The 15,791-nt window shown below is 36.5% G+C and overlaps 1 protein-coding gene across 1 annotated transcript; it reads left to right on the plus strand.

The window, feature by feature from the left end:
* The first annotated feature begins 4,102 nt into the window (after positions 1-4,102).
* On the plus strand, positions 4,103-13,237 carry LOC110928971 (copper-transporting ATPase PAA1, chloroplastic). Its single transcript, XM_022172047.2, has 17 exons — positions 4,103-4,653; positions 5,368-5,421; positions 5,773-5,926; positions 9,380-9,454; positions 9,535-9,812; positions 9,891-10,130; positions 10,210-10,308; positions 10,397-10,546; positions 10,663-10,809; positions 10,900-10,950; positions 11,039-11,205; positions 11,307-11,439; positions 11,794-11,891; positions 11,982-12,222; positions 12,320-12,523; positions 12,616-12,696; positions 12,811-13,237. Exons 1-17 carry the CDS (start codon positions 4,297-4,299, stop codon positions 13,051-13,053), a joined length of 2,772 nt encoding a protein of 923 aa, XP_022027739.1. The 5' UTR covers positions 4,103-4,296; the 3' UTR covers positions 13,054-13,237.
* The last annotated feature ends 2,554 nt before the right edge of the window (positions 13,238-15,791 follow it).

Genomic DNA, 15,791 nt, shown 5'->3' on the forward strand with positions numbered 1-15,791 from the left:
GGTGGTGGTAGGTGGGGTTGAGGTCGGCCGAGAGCACAAGGGGAGGAGGGAGAAGTTGTGTATGTTTTGAGTGTGTGAAAGTATGAAGGTTATGTCTTGCATGTTCTCTTATAAACCATTTTAAGTGTTTAACTCTGGGGTTTAATGTCCATAAAGTGCCAACACAATCTAGTTTTTAATTGCAAGAAATCACAAGAGTAGGGCCCTTGTTGGCCGTCCACTAGGTGGGGGGGGGGTGTAGTAGACTAGGGTAAAACTAAACTAGTTACATTAAGGTTAAATTGTAAGTATTAGTTAGGATCTCTAGTTAGTTGATATTTATATGGGGTGTTATGATGTTCGGGAATCATAACTAGCTTGGTAATGTTAAAACAGTGCTTCTAGTGTAAATTTAGTGTTTCGGGTAGTGTCCGGTTGTTCGGTTGGTTACTGGTTCGTTAAAGTGCTAAACTATGCAGTTTAGTGTGTCTTATGTACCCTTTTGTGACACTTTTGATTCCCGACACTTAGGAAAGCATTCAGGACTATTTAACCATATTTCTGCATAATATTAATGTGTTTAAATGCTGAATTTTGCTGAATTCAGCACTTTATGTGAGTTTTAGGCACTTTCCGACACTTAAACTATCTCTAAAAAGACAGTTTTGTGATCCTTACTTTCCTACACACTATACTAGTGTAATACTTGGTTTCTGGCTCATTCTATGTCTCAACACATTGTCTGTCTATATGCCGAACTCTATCAGCATGTTCCTGATTTGTCTGATATTGTGCTAACCATATTTAGTGCATCATTTGAGTAAATGAAGTTCTCATGCAATAAATGATATGACATTAAGCAATATGTGATGCACATGTATGTATATGGCAGTAATCAGAATGCAATTAATTGAAATTCAGCACAGTCATTAAGCACTAATCATGGTTTAATAATTGTGCGGATACCTTGATTTTTTTACAGTTGTCACAGTTCTGTGGTTTTACGGGTCTAAGCTTGCCCGACAGAATCAGTGACAAGGAACACGGAAATTAAAAATAACGGGAATTGAAATACGAACAGTTCGTACGAGAGGGTCTGGGACGAATGTGCCATTCGTACGAAAGGGACAGTTTGTGGACAGATTCTTGTTTTGAACGTTTTAACTATTATACAGTTACGTTCATGTTTTCTGTTAGGTTTATTAGTTATAGTATTAGTAGATCACAGCCTAGTATAGTCAAAAGGTTCATAGAAGTCATGCCTGGAGATTTTAACCTCGTTAATGACCACCAAAGCACAAATCAGTTAACTTAGTTAACTGATCGGTTGGTCATGATTATAGAATTGAAAAGACAGAATGTAAATTGAACCAAACAACTGAACAATGTATAACCCAAGTGTGCCAACACGACATAGAAAGAATTTACCTGTCAGAGGCTGGACGAGGTTCACTTGTTCTAGGTCTAGGAGATTGTTTGGGTGTTCGTTACACAAGTTAAGTGAGGCGGTGGATCTAGATTGGAAACCAAGGTTCCCACAGAACACACATTGATGTTACATAATCAACTATATGGAAAATAGCAATATGGAAAATCATTCAACACTTGAAAATCGTCGGAACTTAGGGAAACTACCACATTCGTACGAACTGGGTGTGCTCTATCGTACGAGAGGGGTGTCCCTCTCGAACGACTGTTCGTAATTGTTTATTTGAATTTAAGGCTTGGCGTTACGCGACATCTCTTATGTAATTGTTTATTTGAATTATTTGTTATGTGAATCATTGGATATGGATTAACGATTATTTAAAACAGGTAATAGCAAGTCATAAGCTTTGGACCAATCCAATCATGCCCCGGTCACCTATTCCGCTACAGGTCTGGGTGTGATATACATCTCGCGAATTAATCCGGAGAAGATTCTAGGGCTCGTATCTTCAACGGACGATTTCTCCTTCGATTCCCATCAAAATAAGGTGATTATAAAGCCTAATATTATTTATTTTCATGCTCTTCAAAACCCTACTATCAATTTCTATGATAGAAGGGCAACTAGACTCGAATTTGCTTTTAGTTGAAATTAGGGTTCTTCGTACATAGAATTTGGGGCTTTTAGGTTTGGACTTGTGTTCTGATGAAATTAAAAGTAGAATGTTGTTACCTATCATATTTCTATATATTTTGTAAATTTTGGGAACAATTGGATTTTTAGTGAATTATTTATGTTTTAATCACTAGATAAATCAATTAAAAATACAAAATAATCATAAGTAAATTCAATAAATATTGTTATCGTTATTTCAGATTGTATGAACACTAGGAATTTTTATAGAATTTTTTCTTCACTTTTGGGAACTCGTGAAATTAATTTGGAATTATACATGTTTTAACTATTTGAAAATAAATACATACAAGTTTATCACAGATAAATTTTACAAATTTTTAGGGATTATCTAATTGTATTGGGACTTTAATATAACTTTCCTATAATTTTAGATAATTACCTTATCAAAGGATTTATGGATTTTCTTTTAAATAGATAACTTTCCCTTATAAAATTTGTTATTGTAAATAAAAACACGTGAAAATCATTAAATCGGGTATATAAGATTATTGGATGGTTTTAGTGAAATTGTAATGAGTGATAATTTAAGATTGATGTTTTAAATACTTCAAATTTTAAATAGTTGTTATAAGCTTTGAGCAATCAATCATGCCCCATACCATTCCGCTGTGAGTCGGAGTGTGACATTCTGCACATAAGAAAGGATGAAACTTTTAAAAAACAAACATATTGAAATCGTTAAAAAGTTTCATTACCATATACTTGGACAAGAGTAGAATCGTCTCCCAGGGTTGAGATCAGTCCATGATGTAACTATGATTGCATCTTGCCCACAATTGCAGAGAACCATTATCGCAGATCGATGAAGATGATGCTCTGACGAGGATGGAGATGATCGAGGAAGAAGATGATGAACATTTATGATGAGAATGGATGGTGGTTAGGTTTGTGGGGAAAAAAAGGTAATTTATAGGCATAACAATTTAGCCACACAAACGGAGGAAAATACCCCTCACGTGATAAGCACGTGGGGTGACTTAACGTTGGAAACAAACTGGAGTTAGGCTCAAGGACTATCCGAGAATAAATTTGTCATAATTGGGGACTATAACTGTAATTTGAAAATGTAGGGACTATAAGTGAAATCTGAGCAAACCACGTGGACTATCCGGGCACATTTCTCTTTTATTAAAAAGTAAAAGTTGATGAACATTGATCATAGATGAAAGTTGTTTAATGGTGGAGATGAGGTTTCTTTGGTTTTTCCAATTGGGGCGATTCTTCGTTATATCCTTCCTATATATGTTAAAACACGATTCATGTTTACTCTGACTTCCTAGTATATATTTTTAGAAGTGTACCCTTTTTAAACAACAAACTAACCTACTTCTAATTCATTTTATACGCTTAGAAGCCTGCCTTTTTTAACTGCAAGTTAACCATTATTGTTTCCTTTTTAACTGCAAGCTAACGTACTCTTAATTCATCCACCTCTAAGATAGATGAAATACACCATATCACCTAGGGGTGTAAACAAGCACATGGGCTCGAGAACTACTCATTACCGGCTCAGTTAAAAGCTCGAACGAGCCGAGCTTTAACAAGCTCGAGCCTGAAACAGAGCTCGTGTAGTTATCAAGTCCGAGCTCGAGCCTGAAATACAAAGCTCATTTTGGCTCGCGAGCCTAAACGAGCCCAAAAAATTTTTTTATATATACAATATAATACTAAACATGATAACATTGGCGAGCCGAGCTCAAGCAAAGCTTTGGCTTGTTTAAGAAATATTGAAGCGAACTCGAGTCGAACTTTTAACTTGTTTGATGTTATTCTCAAAATAGCTCGAGCCGAACCCGAACTTTGTGTTTTACTCACAAACTGAGCTCGAGCTCAAATAAATAGGCTTGAACAGAGGCGAGCTCGTACTCGGCCCGGCTTTATTACACCCCCGAATCACCAATAATTAGAATCTACCTCCTTATCCATAAACCTACATCAAGCATGTGTTTCACAACAAATTTTTAAAGTTAAAAGATTCTTTATACACACACTTGGGAACAAAGTCCAAGGTAACTTTATGTCAATTTGATTGCCCACACAGCTCGAAGATTTTCTTTCATCACTCACATGGCGCCGCAGATAACGCTACAGCAGGGTTTCGTTTCACGTGGCGGTGGTAGGTACACACGCCAAATGCCGTAACAAATTCATCTTCTTCTTCATTCTTCCATCAATCAATCCAATCACTATCAATGGAGTCTACACTCTTAGCAACTGCAACCGGTCTCTCCAAAACCCTATGTTACTCCACCGCAACTGCTCGGAGTCATCTCGCACTGCTTCATCTCCGGCGAGCAACCTCCTGTGAGATTCGGAGGTTCGGTTATGCAGCGCCGTTAATTGGTGGATTGCCGGTGGTTAGGTATCGATTGGCGTGTGTTTCGAGCTCTTCGTTTGCTTCCGGTGGCGGTGGATATGGCGGAGGTGTGTTTGGTGGTGGTGGTGGTGGTGGCGGTGGTGGTGATGGAGAGGTTAAGGTTAATCCGATTGTGGTTGGAGCTGATGATGCATCTGGTGTTTCGTCTGATGTGATTGTTCTAGATGTTGGAGTAAGCTTTATTATTCTGGCATTTGTCTATATACTGGTCATGATTCATTATGATAATTAGCTTTGCCATTGGTCATAATTTGAATGTATGATTCACAATGCATTATTTATCAATTGGTGTGCTTTGTATAATAATATTAAGAGGTTTCACAGTAATGCATAATTATGTAAGTATGATCATAGACTAACAGAATTATCAATGAGCATTCAGCATATCAGAATAAGAAGTTCTTGTTTTAAGTTAGACTTTTCTGTATAGATATATCAACTAGTGTATCGGATTTTTCTTCAACATTGTTGCTCTAAATTATCTGAAGTTAAGTTACTCTTGTCAGAATACTGGATGTTGGTAGATGTAGTAGAACACAGAAATTGGAGAATCTTTGTTTGTGTATCTGGATTGGGATTGGAGAATTTTGAATTTTTGATACATATGAACAGCTGTCAGTTGTCAATCTCAAATGATTTTTCACAATTATAATTTTGTTGGTGTTAGAAGACAATGGGACTGGTAGCATTTATTTGTCGGTTATGTATCATACATATCAACGGTAAGTTTGCTAAGTTAAGTATAAATGGTTAACACATAGTAAGAAAAGAATGTATTAATGTAGCTGGGATGAAATAAACAAAACAGTATCAAACTTGATTTCGCGGCCTCTCTTTTTAATTGGATGTCAAGTATGTCTTAACCTCAAATCGTCTTCTCTGTCAGGGTATGGCTTGTGGAGGGTGTTCTGCAAGTGTAAAAAGAATTTTGGAGAGTCAAGTAAGTACTTCTACATGAATTGCCTATTTCTTTTGTTGTTTTATACTTCAGTTGCAACTTACAAGGGTTTGTTTTGTTTCGTTTCAAGAGTCGCCTGCTTTAATACTTGTATTTTTGTTTCCGTTTGCTAAATTTCGGATGCACAGAAATTGCGTATTTGTTCACACTCAGCTAGAAATAATCATTGAGACTTTAAAGATGCAATGTTACAAAAAATAAAATGGAAGTTTTGTTGCAATGTTTCAAAATAAAAAAAAAATAAAAACTATATTTTCTTGAAATTTAAGTTCTTTACTGGTGTATCTGTCTTGAATTGATCGGAGTTACTGAAGATGCTTAGCATGTTTACAGCCACTGGTATCAGCCGCCAGTGTGAATCTTACAACAGAGACAGCAATTGTATGGCCTGTACCTGAAGCTAAGGGTACACCAAATTGGCAAAAAGTGTTGGGTGAAGAACTTGCAAAACATTTGACAACTTGTGGATTTAATTCTAACCTTAGAGGTTAGTATCTTCTCAATTGTAATAATTAATTTCTTATTGTATTGCAATTTACAGTTTTTAGCTATTTTTATTGTATGCTCAATTTTGTAATTGTGTTCCCTTCATCAGAAATTATCATTGTAGATTTATGATAACAAATACCTGATTAAATGAAGCGAAAATGTTGAGAGACTTATTAATGCTAATATTTTGGTGTGTCTGGTAAAAAAAAGAGCTTTATGTGCAGTTATCTTGTTAGTTTTGGGTCTCTTCACCAATGTCGTATTTACATCTGTTCTTTCTGTTATTTTCTTCTTTTCGGGTTAGTATTTTGGATCGAGTCTAAGGTTGCAAGAATCCATCTGGTTTTGGTTGGCCTACAAGAATCTTTGCATAATATGTTCTCCGGGCATGGACATGATATTGCACTGGCTTCCTCCAAAGTGATGTGCAATATTGTTGGGGGTGATTACGCCATTTTTAGTTAAAAGAAATAGGATTTCATCCCAGCTTCAGTTATTTTAATGTTACAGAGATAGGCCATGTTAACAGTTTATTTTATTTTTGGTCAAAGAGTGTTTAAAGCGATGCATGCTTTTGTGGCTTGACGTATATAGTCAGACGTTGACTACTAAAAGGGTCTTTCGAGAATCGAGAACCAACGCTTGTTTTTCTTTAATAGAATAAAAATCAAAAGACTATTATTAAAACAGTTAATAAACTCAATATCCTATATTTAGTGTTTGTCTTTTGTTTTCACAAGAATTGAGTGTTGTAGTTACTTTTAAGTTTTAAACAACCTTCTTGATGTAATTAATCTTCTCTCATATCTTTAATGGATCCCCTGGTCACAACACACATGTTTTTCAGAAGAAACTCATTATAATCATGACTTTTTCTTTAATCACGCTAGCCTTCTTCAAAGTGTTTTTATTAATCATATTTAGTACACAATACCTTATTGTCGCCGACATAGCAATTGATATTGAGGATTGGTGGGTAACTGGCAGGTGAGGCTGCAACCAAAGGAGAGCCAACTTAAAATTTGCAATGGATTCTTGTTAGAGCAACCATAATCTTTTGTGGTATGTCCTTGTTACCTAGACATTTTTTTATTTTTCCTTATGTCGTTTTGTTTATACCAAAAACTTTAAACTCTTATCTTTAAAACGTGATTCAATATTGGAGTCATTTTAATTTAGTTTTTTAATCCAAGGAATCATATTTTGGAAGTCTTACTTAGCCTGTGTTTTTTTTTTCTTTTTCTCATTTTATTTGGTAGTGAATCTAACTTCTTCAAAAGCATAAGTATACATTTGCATCGAGTAATGATAACTGCTTTATGACAGTTGAAGAACACTTGAGTGGAATCTTGTATTCTTTTTTATTTAAAAAAAGTTATACTATCTGGTTCCTTATGGTCTATAAAAGTAGAGTAAATTACAAGTTTGTCCTTTATGTATCTACCAAATTGCAGGCGGTGTCCTTTGACTTCAAAATTGACTGGTTTTGTCCTTAACGTTTCAAAATCATGCATGTTATGTCCTTTATCCCTAACACAGTTAGTTATTTTAGCTAAATCAAATTACACAAGCGCATTTTAGTCTTTTTACCCATTTATTTAATATTATTTTAAAAAAGAAAACAAAATATTATTTAAAATTATTATTATTATTATTATTATTACTACTATTATTATATTATAACACGCTCTTTAGCATTTCCACCACCATCAACCAACCACCACCAACCCACCACCACCATCAACTCTCTCTCTCTCTCTCTCTCTCTCTCTCTCTCTCTCTCTCCCTCCCTCCCTCCCTCCCTCCCTCCCTCTCTCTCTCCGGCGCCGCCGCAAAGTAACGTAAATTTTGGGTATTTTTAGCTTTGACTGCTATTTATTTCCTTCTATTCACAAGCTAATTTGGTGTCAAAGCTGCTTAAACAAATAGCAAAAGCTTGAAACGCAGATAAGATAACGGTTACCGATGATCCATTGTGAACATATCTTTCCCCACTTTTCCAAACTGCAAGATAACTTTAACCTGCTCCACTTGAGTCGGCTGAGAAGTTCCCGCAGATGACGGTGATGCTGCCGGTGGCTGTTGGGCGGCAATCATCTGGAAGTTCTTCACGGAGCGACTTCGAGAAGACAGATGAGGAAGAACTCGGTGGAGCAGTCGAGCAACTTCGAGAAGACAGATGAGGAAGAACGAGCTCTGGCTGGCCCACCATCCAGCGCCACCGCCGCCGCAACCACCCTTCACCCACCGCCGCCCCTAACCAACCACCCTTCACCCCCACCGCCATCAACCCACAACCACAATCACCCTTCACCCACCATCCAGCGCCACCGCAACCACCTTTCATCAACCGCCGCCCCTAATCCACTACAACCACCACCCTTTACCCACCATCAGATTGTGTTATGTTGGAGAGAGAAGAGGTTTCAGATCTTAGAGAGAGAAGAGAGGGGTTTATATCTTTTTATTTTGCACAATAGCCTCTGAATAAAAGTTCTTTGTACAATAGCCCCTAGGAAGGTGAATTGACAAAAATGTCCTCATGTGCAAGGCATATGACCATAGTTAACCAAAAAATCTAACTGTGTTAGGGCTAAAGGACATAACATGTATGATTTTGAAACTTTAAGGACAAAACCAGTCAATTTTGAAGTTAAAGGACACCACCTGCAATTTGATACATACATAAAGGACAAAACTTGTAATTTACTTATAAAAGTATCTTCTATTATTTAGGTCTTCTCATAGCTTTATAGATGATTTTCATAAATTTTTAATATATTTGTTGAATGCAAGGGATATCTCTAAAATATTGATTGACTCGATTATAGTTATCTATTCTTACTTTTTGATTCATTTCTTTGACAACTAGATCTTGTGTAGCATTTCATTTTTGACTCTTTATGTTTTTCTGTAAGGCCCGGTTGTATTCTTTGTGTAGACAAGTAGCTATTTCTATACCTTAAATAAGTTTCCATAAATATGTCTTTTTGACAACAGTTGAATGTTAAAATTTCATTAACATATGTAATATGTTAGATTTCGTTTTGAAGTTGCATTGTTTTTATCAGTATTGATCTCGCTTATGTAATATGTCTTTAGGTTTCCCTTTTTATATATACAACATATCGCATCCCCTGCAAATACGAAGCCTTTTCATTTACTCTGATCCTTCATATAAAGTTGGGGACTATAGGTGTAATTTTAGAAAGTTGGGGACTATACGTGAACTTTCACCAAACCACAAGGCCTATCCGGGCATTTTTCTCTAAAAATGGACTAAAATAGTTTGTGGGTTAACTCTACCCGTACTAAATTTGACTCATTTTTAACCTAACCCTCTTTGACCGGTATCATGCCACCTCTAATCATGATGCTGATTTAGGACCTTATTATTAGTGCATAACTTTGAATTGTTCTTTAAACATCCTTGTTTGCATGCCTTTTGCAGATTCCAAGAAAGAAAGTGTCTTCCAAACATTTCAAAGGAAGGTAGAAGAAAAGCGTAACCAATTAAAAGAAAGTGGTATGTCCTTAAATAGCACCTTTATCAAGAATCACGATGTTAAATTGATGTTTTGATTACAATCTTTTTATATTTGACAGGCAGAGGACTTGCGGTATCGTGGGCTTTATGTGCCGTATGCCTTTTCGGCCATGTTTCTCATTTCATAGGAGCCAAGGCTTGGTGGATCCACGCCATGCATTCCACCGGTTTCCATTTGTCGTTATCTTTATTTACATTGTTGATTCCTGGACGCCAACTTATTGTTGACGGTATGAAAAGTCTTATACGGGGGACTCCAAACATGAATACATTAGTTGGTCTTGGGGCGATATCGTCATTTACTGTTAGCTCATTGGCAGCATTGATACCAAAATTGGTAACCACCACTGTTCTTTTGTAATATATCTTGCTGTTATCAGGCTAATATGCAACACTATTACGGTCTTGTGATTAGGGTTGGAAGGTGTTCTTTGAAGAACCGATTATGCTGATAGCATTTGTTTTGCTGGGAAGGAATCTTGAACAAAGAGCTAAAATTAAGGCCACTAGTGACATGGCAAGCCTTCTTAGTGTTCTGCCACCAAAAGCTCGTCTTCTAGTGAACGATGGTGATGATGATAAAGAATCAAGCTCAACAGTGGATGTTCCTTGTGACAGTCTCTCTGTAGGAGATAAAATTGTTGTACTACCCGGAGTAAGTAAATGTTTTATTTTTAAATTATATATATATAACGTCTGACAAAAAAACATTGTTTCGAATACTCATTGTTCAGGATCGTGTTCCTGCTGATGGTATAGTCACAGCTGGCAGAAGCACTGTGGACGAGTCAAGTTTCACGGGTGAGCCACTCCCCGTCACTAAGCTTCCAGGGGTAATGTGGTTGCTACTTTAAAAAAAATAAAAATTATATAGATTTTTGTGAAAAAAAATAATTCTGAAAATTTGGATCTGTGTTGTAGGCTGAAGTGTCAGCAGGTAGTATTAATCTAAATGGAGCACTTACTGTTGAAGTACAAAGGTCAGGAGGTGAGACCTTCATGGGCGACATTGTTCGTTTGGTAGAAGAAGCTCAAAGTAGAGAAGCCCCTGTTCAACGTTTGGCTGACAAGGTCATATTTTAATTTTCTTATATTGTTTTTAGTAATGTAGTCTTATCATATATATGCAGTAAGTTACTACTTGTTTGATTCTGCTTGATGAATAATGTTGTATGTTGCTTGACTAGGTTGCTGGACACTTCACGTATGGTGTAATGGCAATTTCAGCTGCCACATTTGTGTTTTGGAGTACTGTTGGTGCACGTATATTACCGGTCGCTTTTCAGCAAGGAAGTGCCATGTCATTAGCATTGCAGCTCTCATGTAGCGTTTTGGTATTCAACCTTTTTCTTCACTAAACCGTAATTTCACTTCGTGTTGGTCGTTAAAATTAGTTAAGCTTAACCAATGTTCTGTGAATGCAGGTTGTTGCTTGTCCATGTGCATTGGGTTTAGCAACGCCTACTGCTGTGCTGGTAATACCGTATATCCAAGATATCTATATAAATCTGTGAAGATAGTCTGCTTTTTATATTTACCTACTTTATTATGCTAATTTTGTAGGTTGGAACTTCACTTGGTGCCACAAAAGGATTGCTTTTGCGTGGTGGAAGTATCTTAGAGAAGTTTTCAGCGGTCAACACAATTGTTTTTGACAAAACAGGGACATTGACCATTGGCAAACCTGTTGTCACAAAAATAGTGACCACTGCCTCTGATGAGCATTTCGAGTGAGTATTGATCTGTATCCTTAGCGAAAAAAATATATCAGGATCCTATATTATGATATTTTGTTGCATCAGAACTTAGAAGTTTTCTACATATGATGCAGGCTAAATTCAAATGAGAAATGGTCTGAAACCGATGTACTGAAGCTAGCTGCTGCAGTAGAATCTAACACACTTCATCCGATTGGGAAAGCTATCCTGGAAGCTGCCCGGGCTGCTAAATGTTCTAATGTGAAGGTATTTACAAAAAATGGAGTTTTAGGGCCAACTCATATAATCTTACGGAAAAATCTAAGTGAAGTATGAAAGTTTATAAACTTGCTCATTTGAAGTCATCATTCTGTTCCTTTTTGCAGTATACAAGACAATATTGCTATTTGTTTTTTCGTGTTAGGTTTGAATAAAATGCTAGATTTTGGGTTCTTAGGACCTGTAATTTGTTAATACCTCTATTCTGTTGAGATGGTTACCTATAATAATTATGAATGATTTTGTGTATATAGATAGTAGTTCACTGCATTTAGATAATTGACTAACATAGTTACGTCGCTTTTAACTATGTTAGTGTCATAAGTTGGTGATTATATGCAGGCTGATGATGGAACATTTATGGAAGAACCTGGATCTGGTGCCGTAGCCTCTTGTGGGAAGAAGATGGTTTCTGTCGGTACATTGGAATGGGTTAGAAGGTACTTATTATGTTGCAACTTGTAACCACTCTGCTATACAAAGCTTTGCATATAATTGCAGTCATTAGACACACCGAATCTATAATGCAGGCATGGAGTTACTGAGAATCCGTTTGTAGAAACTGAAGAATTTAAAAATCAATCAGTTGTGTATGTCGGGATAGATGGTGTGCTTGCAGGTCTTATTTATGTTGAGGATCAGATAAGAGAAGATGCTGCACACGTTGTTCAATCTTTGACTAGTCAAGGAATTAATGTATACTTGCTTTCTGGGGATAAAAAAAGTTCAGCTGAATATGTTGCATCCGTTGTCGGTATTCCAAAGGAACAGGTACAATGAGTTTATTCTGGTTCTAGTTATAAAATTATATATGAATGAAAAATATTGTTATCATTCTTTTTGATGACCTAAAATTGGGGAGTGGCAGGTGTTTTATGGAGTTAAACCTGATGAGAAAAGTAAATTTATAAGCAGACTTCAGAAGGATCAACATATTGTCGCTATGGTCGGGGATGGAATCAATGATGCTGCCGCGCTGGCTGAATCACATGTAGGAGTCGCCATAGGTGGCGGTGTTGGAGCTGCCAGCGAGGTCGCCTCAGTTGTGCTCATGGGTAACAAAATTTCACAGGTACAGGATGTCACTTTTGCTTATGTGGCTGCAATTTCATGAAGATATTATTTGGATTATATACATAGTGGTGCTAACCTTAACTATTGCAGTTGATTGATGCATTGGAGCTTAGCAGACAAACAATGAACACTGTAAAGCAAAATCTCTGGTGGGCTTTTGGCTACAATATTGTAAGTCATCATTTTATTTATTGAAAAAAAATACTTATATACCTTTTTGTGCTAAATGAGTGAATAGAACACGGTTGCATTTGGCCCATTTGACGTACTGTGACCAAATTTCAGGTTGGGATCCCAATAGCTGCTGGAAGTTTGTTGCCGGCGACAGGGTTGATGCTTACCCCGTCGATTGCTGGGGCCCTCATGGGTTTTAGCTCTATTGGTGTTATGGCTAATTCGTTGCTTCTGAGATTTAGATTTACATCACAACACAAGAAAATTAATGGATCATCATCATCATCATCATATCAAGTACAAGAAGACATTGAAGCACCCAAAACTCATGTTAAAAATCACATTGATAGTTAAGAGTTATAGAGGAGTTGTCTTGTTTAAACAAGGCTTGAGGTTTACTCGTGCCACGTTTATTAAACACAGAACCCAGTTCGATTATTATGCTTTTAATTTGGGGGTAAAATCTTCAAAACCTTCAGTTATAAGGATAGTCGGATCATAATGTTCTTCTTCCAACAAAGGCTCTACCCAGCCCAAATATGTCTATGGGTTCACTATTGAGTATTAACAACTCCAATTTACGGTTTGTGGCGGCGATGTCATAAAATACAGTATAATAATAAAAATACGATGTCATTAGATGCGACAATTATCATCGATCGTTCATATATCATCACTCATTTAATTACACAATTCTCGTATATCATCACTCATTTTGATTACACAATTCTGTCTTCACATCTTCATCGAATCAATAAAGGATAGCCCAGTGGGTGTGAAATATGTTTGTTGCTTCCACCACCTTTTGTACAGATTATTAACTTGAATCCACTTTGATATTAGCAATTTGGTTGCGGAGTTCATACATAAGTTTGTCTCTATGAATACATTTCGGTCAATCTTGGTATCTTTGGTATTATCAAATTCACAAAAATTATTATGCAGGCTCAAAGTGCCTACACATGTAAGTAATTCGGTGGTTATCTCGTAAAATACACAAGATAAATTCATATATGAGTGATTCAACATGCTTGTTGCCTGGTTGATTTTCTTCTTCCTCCCTAGTTGGCGGTTTTAAGATGCTAATGGTTTGAGTTCATCAACTAAGAAGTTGGGTTTAACAATAGGGGGATTGGGTCAACGGGTTATGGGATTATTTGGGTATTTGAGTGAAATTGGGTTATGGGTAATTCAATTTGGGCTTATTAAAAAATGGGTTTAACTTAGAGTAAATTGTCATTTTAGTCCCTGAGTTTTGTCCAAATTTGTCATTTTAGTCCAAAAACTTTTTCTTTTTTGCCTCTGGGTCCCTGACTTTTTCCTTTTGTTACCATTTTGATCACATACACTAACTCCATCCAAAAACTCCATCTTTAACCAGGGGTATTTTAGGGATTTTCATTTTAAATGTGACAACCCGAATAACCAAGGTTAGCCCTACTTGAAATTCCAAAAACCCTTGGCGTGTGTTTCGGTGTTTATTTACCTACCTCGTACATTAAATGTTTATGTGTGTATGTTTTTAAGAAACCGTTAAACACTTTTACGTGTCGTTTAGCTAAACTTGAGGACTAACCCGTGTCGTTTAGCTAATCTTGAGGACTAACCTATTGGGCCGTGAGTTACTTGTTACATATGGGCCGCAAACACACTTAGGATATAATTGGGCCGACTATGGATAGATACACACATATGTTAGGCCATATCTACACAAACCCAATTAGACTTAGTAGTGGGCCGATTTGTATTGATTATGGGCCGATTAGTTTGGATTAATGTATCTGCACGCACACTTAGATATATTAGGGGGTTTTCATAGAATAATATTGATAAATTCCAAACTATCTCAAACCCTAAGCACCTTCTTAAAGTCGATGATCAGCTCCCCTCCTTCGAAGTCCCCTGTGCTCGATACCCCTCTTCCCTCTCTCAACGTCAATGGCAGTTGTCCTTCTCGAAGCTCTCTCTCGGCTCTAAACATCTCCGGTTGCATCACCTAGGCTGGTAGGTGTATTATCACGACTTGGTTTTGATATTCATGGTTGTGTTTATTGTTTGAAGTGTTGTTTTTGTATGGCATGATACCATTAGTCTAGGGTTGTTAAGAAGCCTGCTAAAACTTGATTGAATATATGTTATGACCCGAGTTACTAGATTAGCGATCATTCATTAATGATTCAGTAATGGCTAGGGGTCATGTGAGTTGTTTGCTAATTGATTTGATGAGTTGTGCTACTTGTAACTGATTCCGTAATTCATGGCAAAGACGTAACCGATCGCACACTTGCTTGTTACGCACACACGCATGCATGTTGTACGATCTAGAGTGCTGATAGAAGCATGTTAGGATATTGTCTTTATTGATTATATGTTAATGTATAAATTAGATTAACCACTTATGATTGGACCACTATCTTAGAAAGTCTACACCTTTATTTAACACTATGGCCGACACCCCCTTTAATGAACTGATGATGCTTGTTGTTAATTGGACCTCAAGGATGAATGTGAATTAGCAATATATGGCCGACAATGCGAACTAGGATTCTGATGACATTGAATAGTGTAATCACATGGGAACTGTTAGGAATATGATATACATTTTAGCACCTGTACTCCGATTTCTTTGATTATTTGGGACTTTGTATATGGGGGAATATGATATACATTTTATGTCTTCACATAAGTGGGTAGTATTCGATATGCATAGTTGAAATTTAACATTCATGTATGTATGAATTTTTAATAGTGGGCTGATGTAAAATCAATAATAATAATGTAATACAAATGACTTTATAAATTATAAAAGATCATAAACAATAACGGGTTGTATATATATGTTTGTTGACAGTGGGCCTCATTCGATGTGTGACCGCTATTTTGTTTCAAGTTATTATTACGTAAATGCATTCGTGCTAACATCCAGCTGTGTGTTGTTATATATATTCACTTGTTAACTTGATTCCGTAAAACCAGGTTGTTTGGACATTAGGGTATTGCATGATCCCACATACATACTTACGTTTAACGTACATTAGGTCGCGTGTAACGGGCCTAACCATTAACTAACATTAGAAGTATATTATCATACC

Source organism: Helianthus annuus, chromosome 3 (genome assembly GCF_002127325.2).
Source record: "Helianthus annuus cultivar XRQ/B chromosome 3, HanXRQr2.0-SUNRISE, whole genome shotgun sequence".
NCBI classification, from domain to species: domain Eukaryota; kingdom Viridiplantae; phylum Streptophyta; class Magnoliopsida; order Asterales; family Asteraceae; genus Helianthus; species Helianthus annuus.

Excerpts from the sequence above, each read along its gene's own strand:
- LOC110928971 (XM_022172047.2), top strand. The coding sequence starts at position 4,297 with ATGGAGTCTACACTCTTAGCAACTGCAACCGGTCTCTCCAAAACCCTA. Across the intron at positions 9,813-9,890 it reads CAGCATTGATACCAAAATTG|GGTTGGAAGGTGTTCTTTGA; the intron begins GTAACCACCACT and ends TCTTGTGATTAG. Across the intron at positions 10,547-10,662 it reads TTCAACGTTTGGCTGACAAG|GTTGCTGGACACTTCACGTA; the intron begins GTCATATTTTAA and ends TTGCTTGACTAG.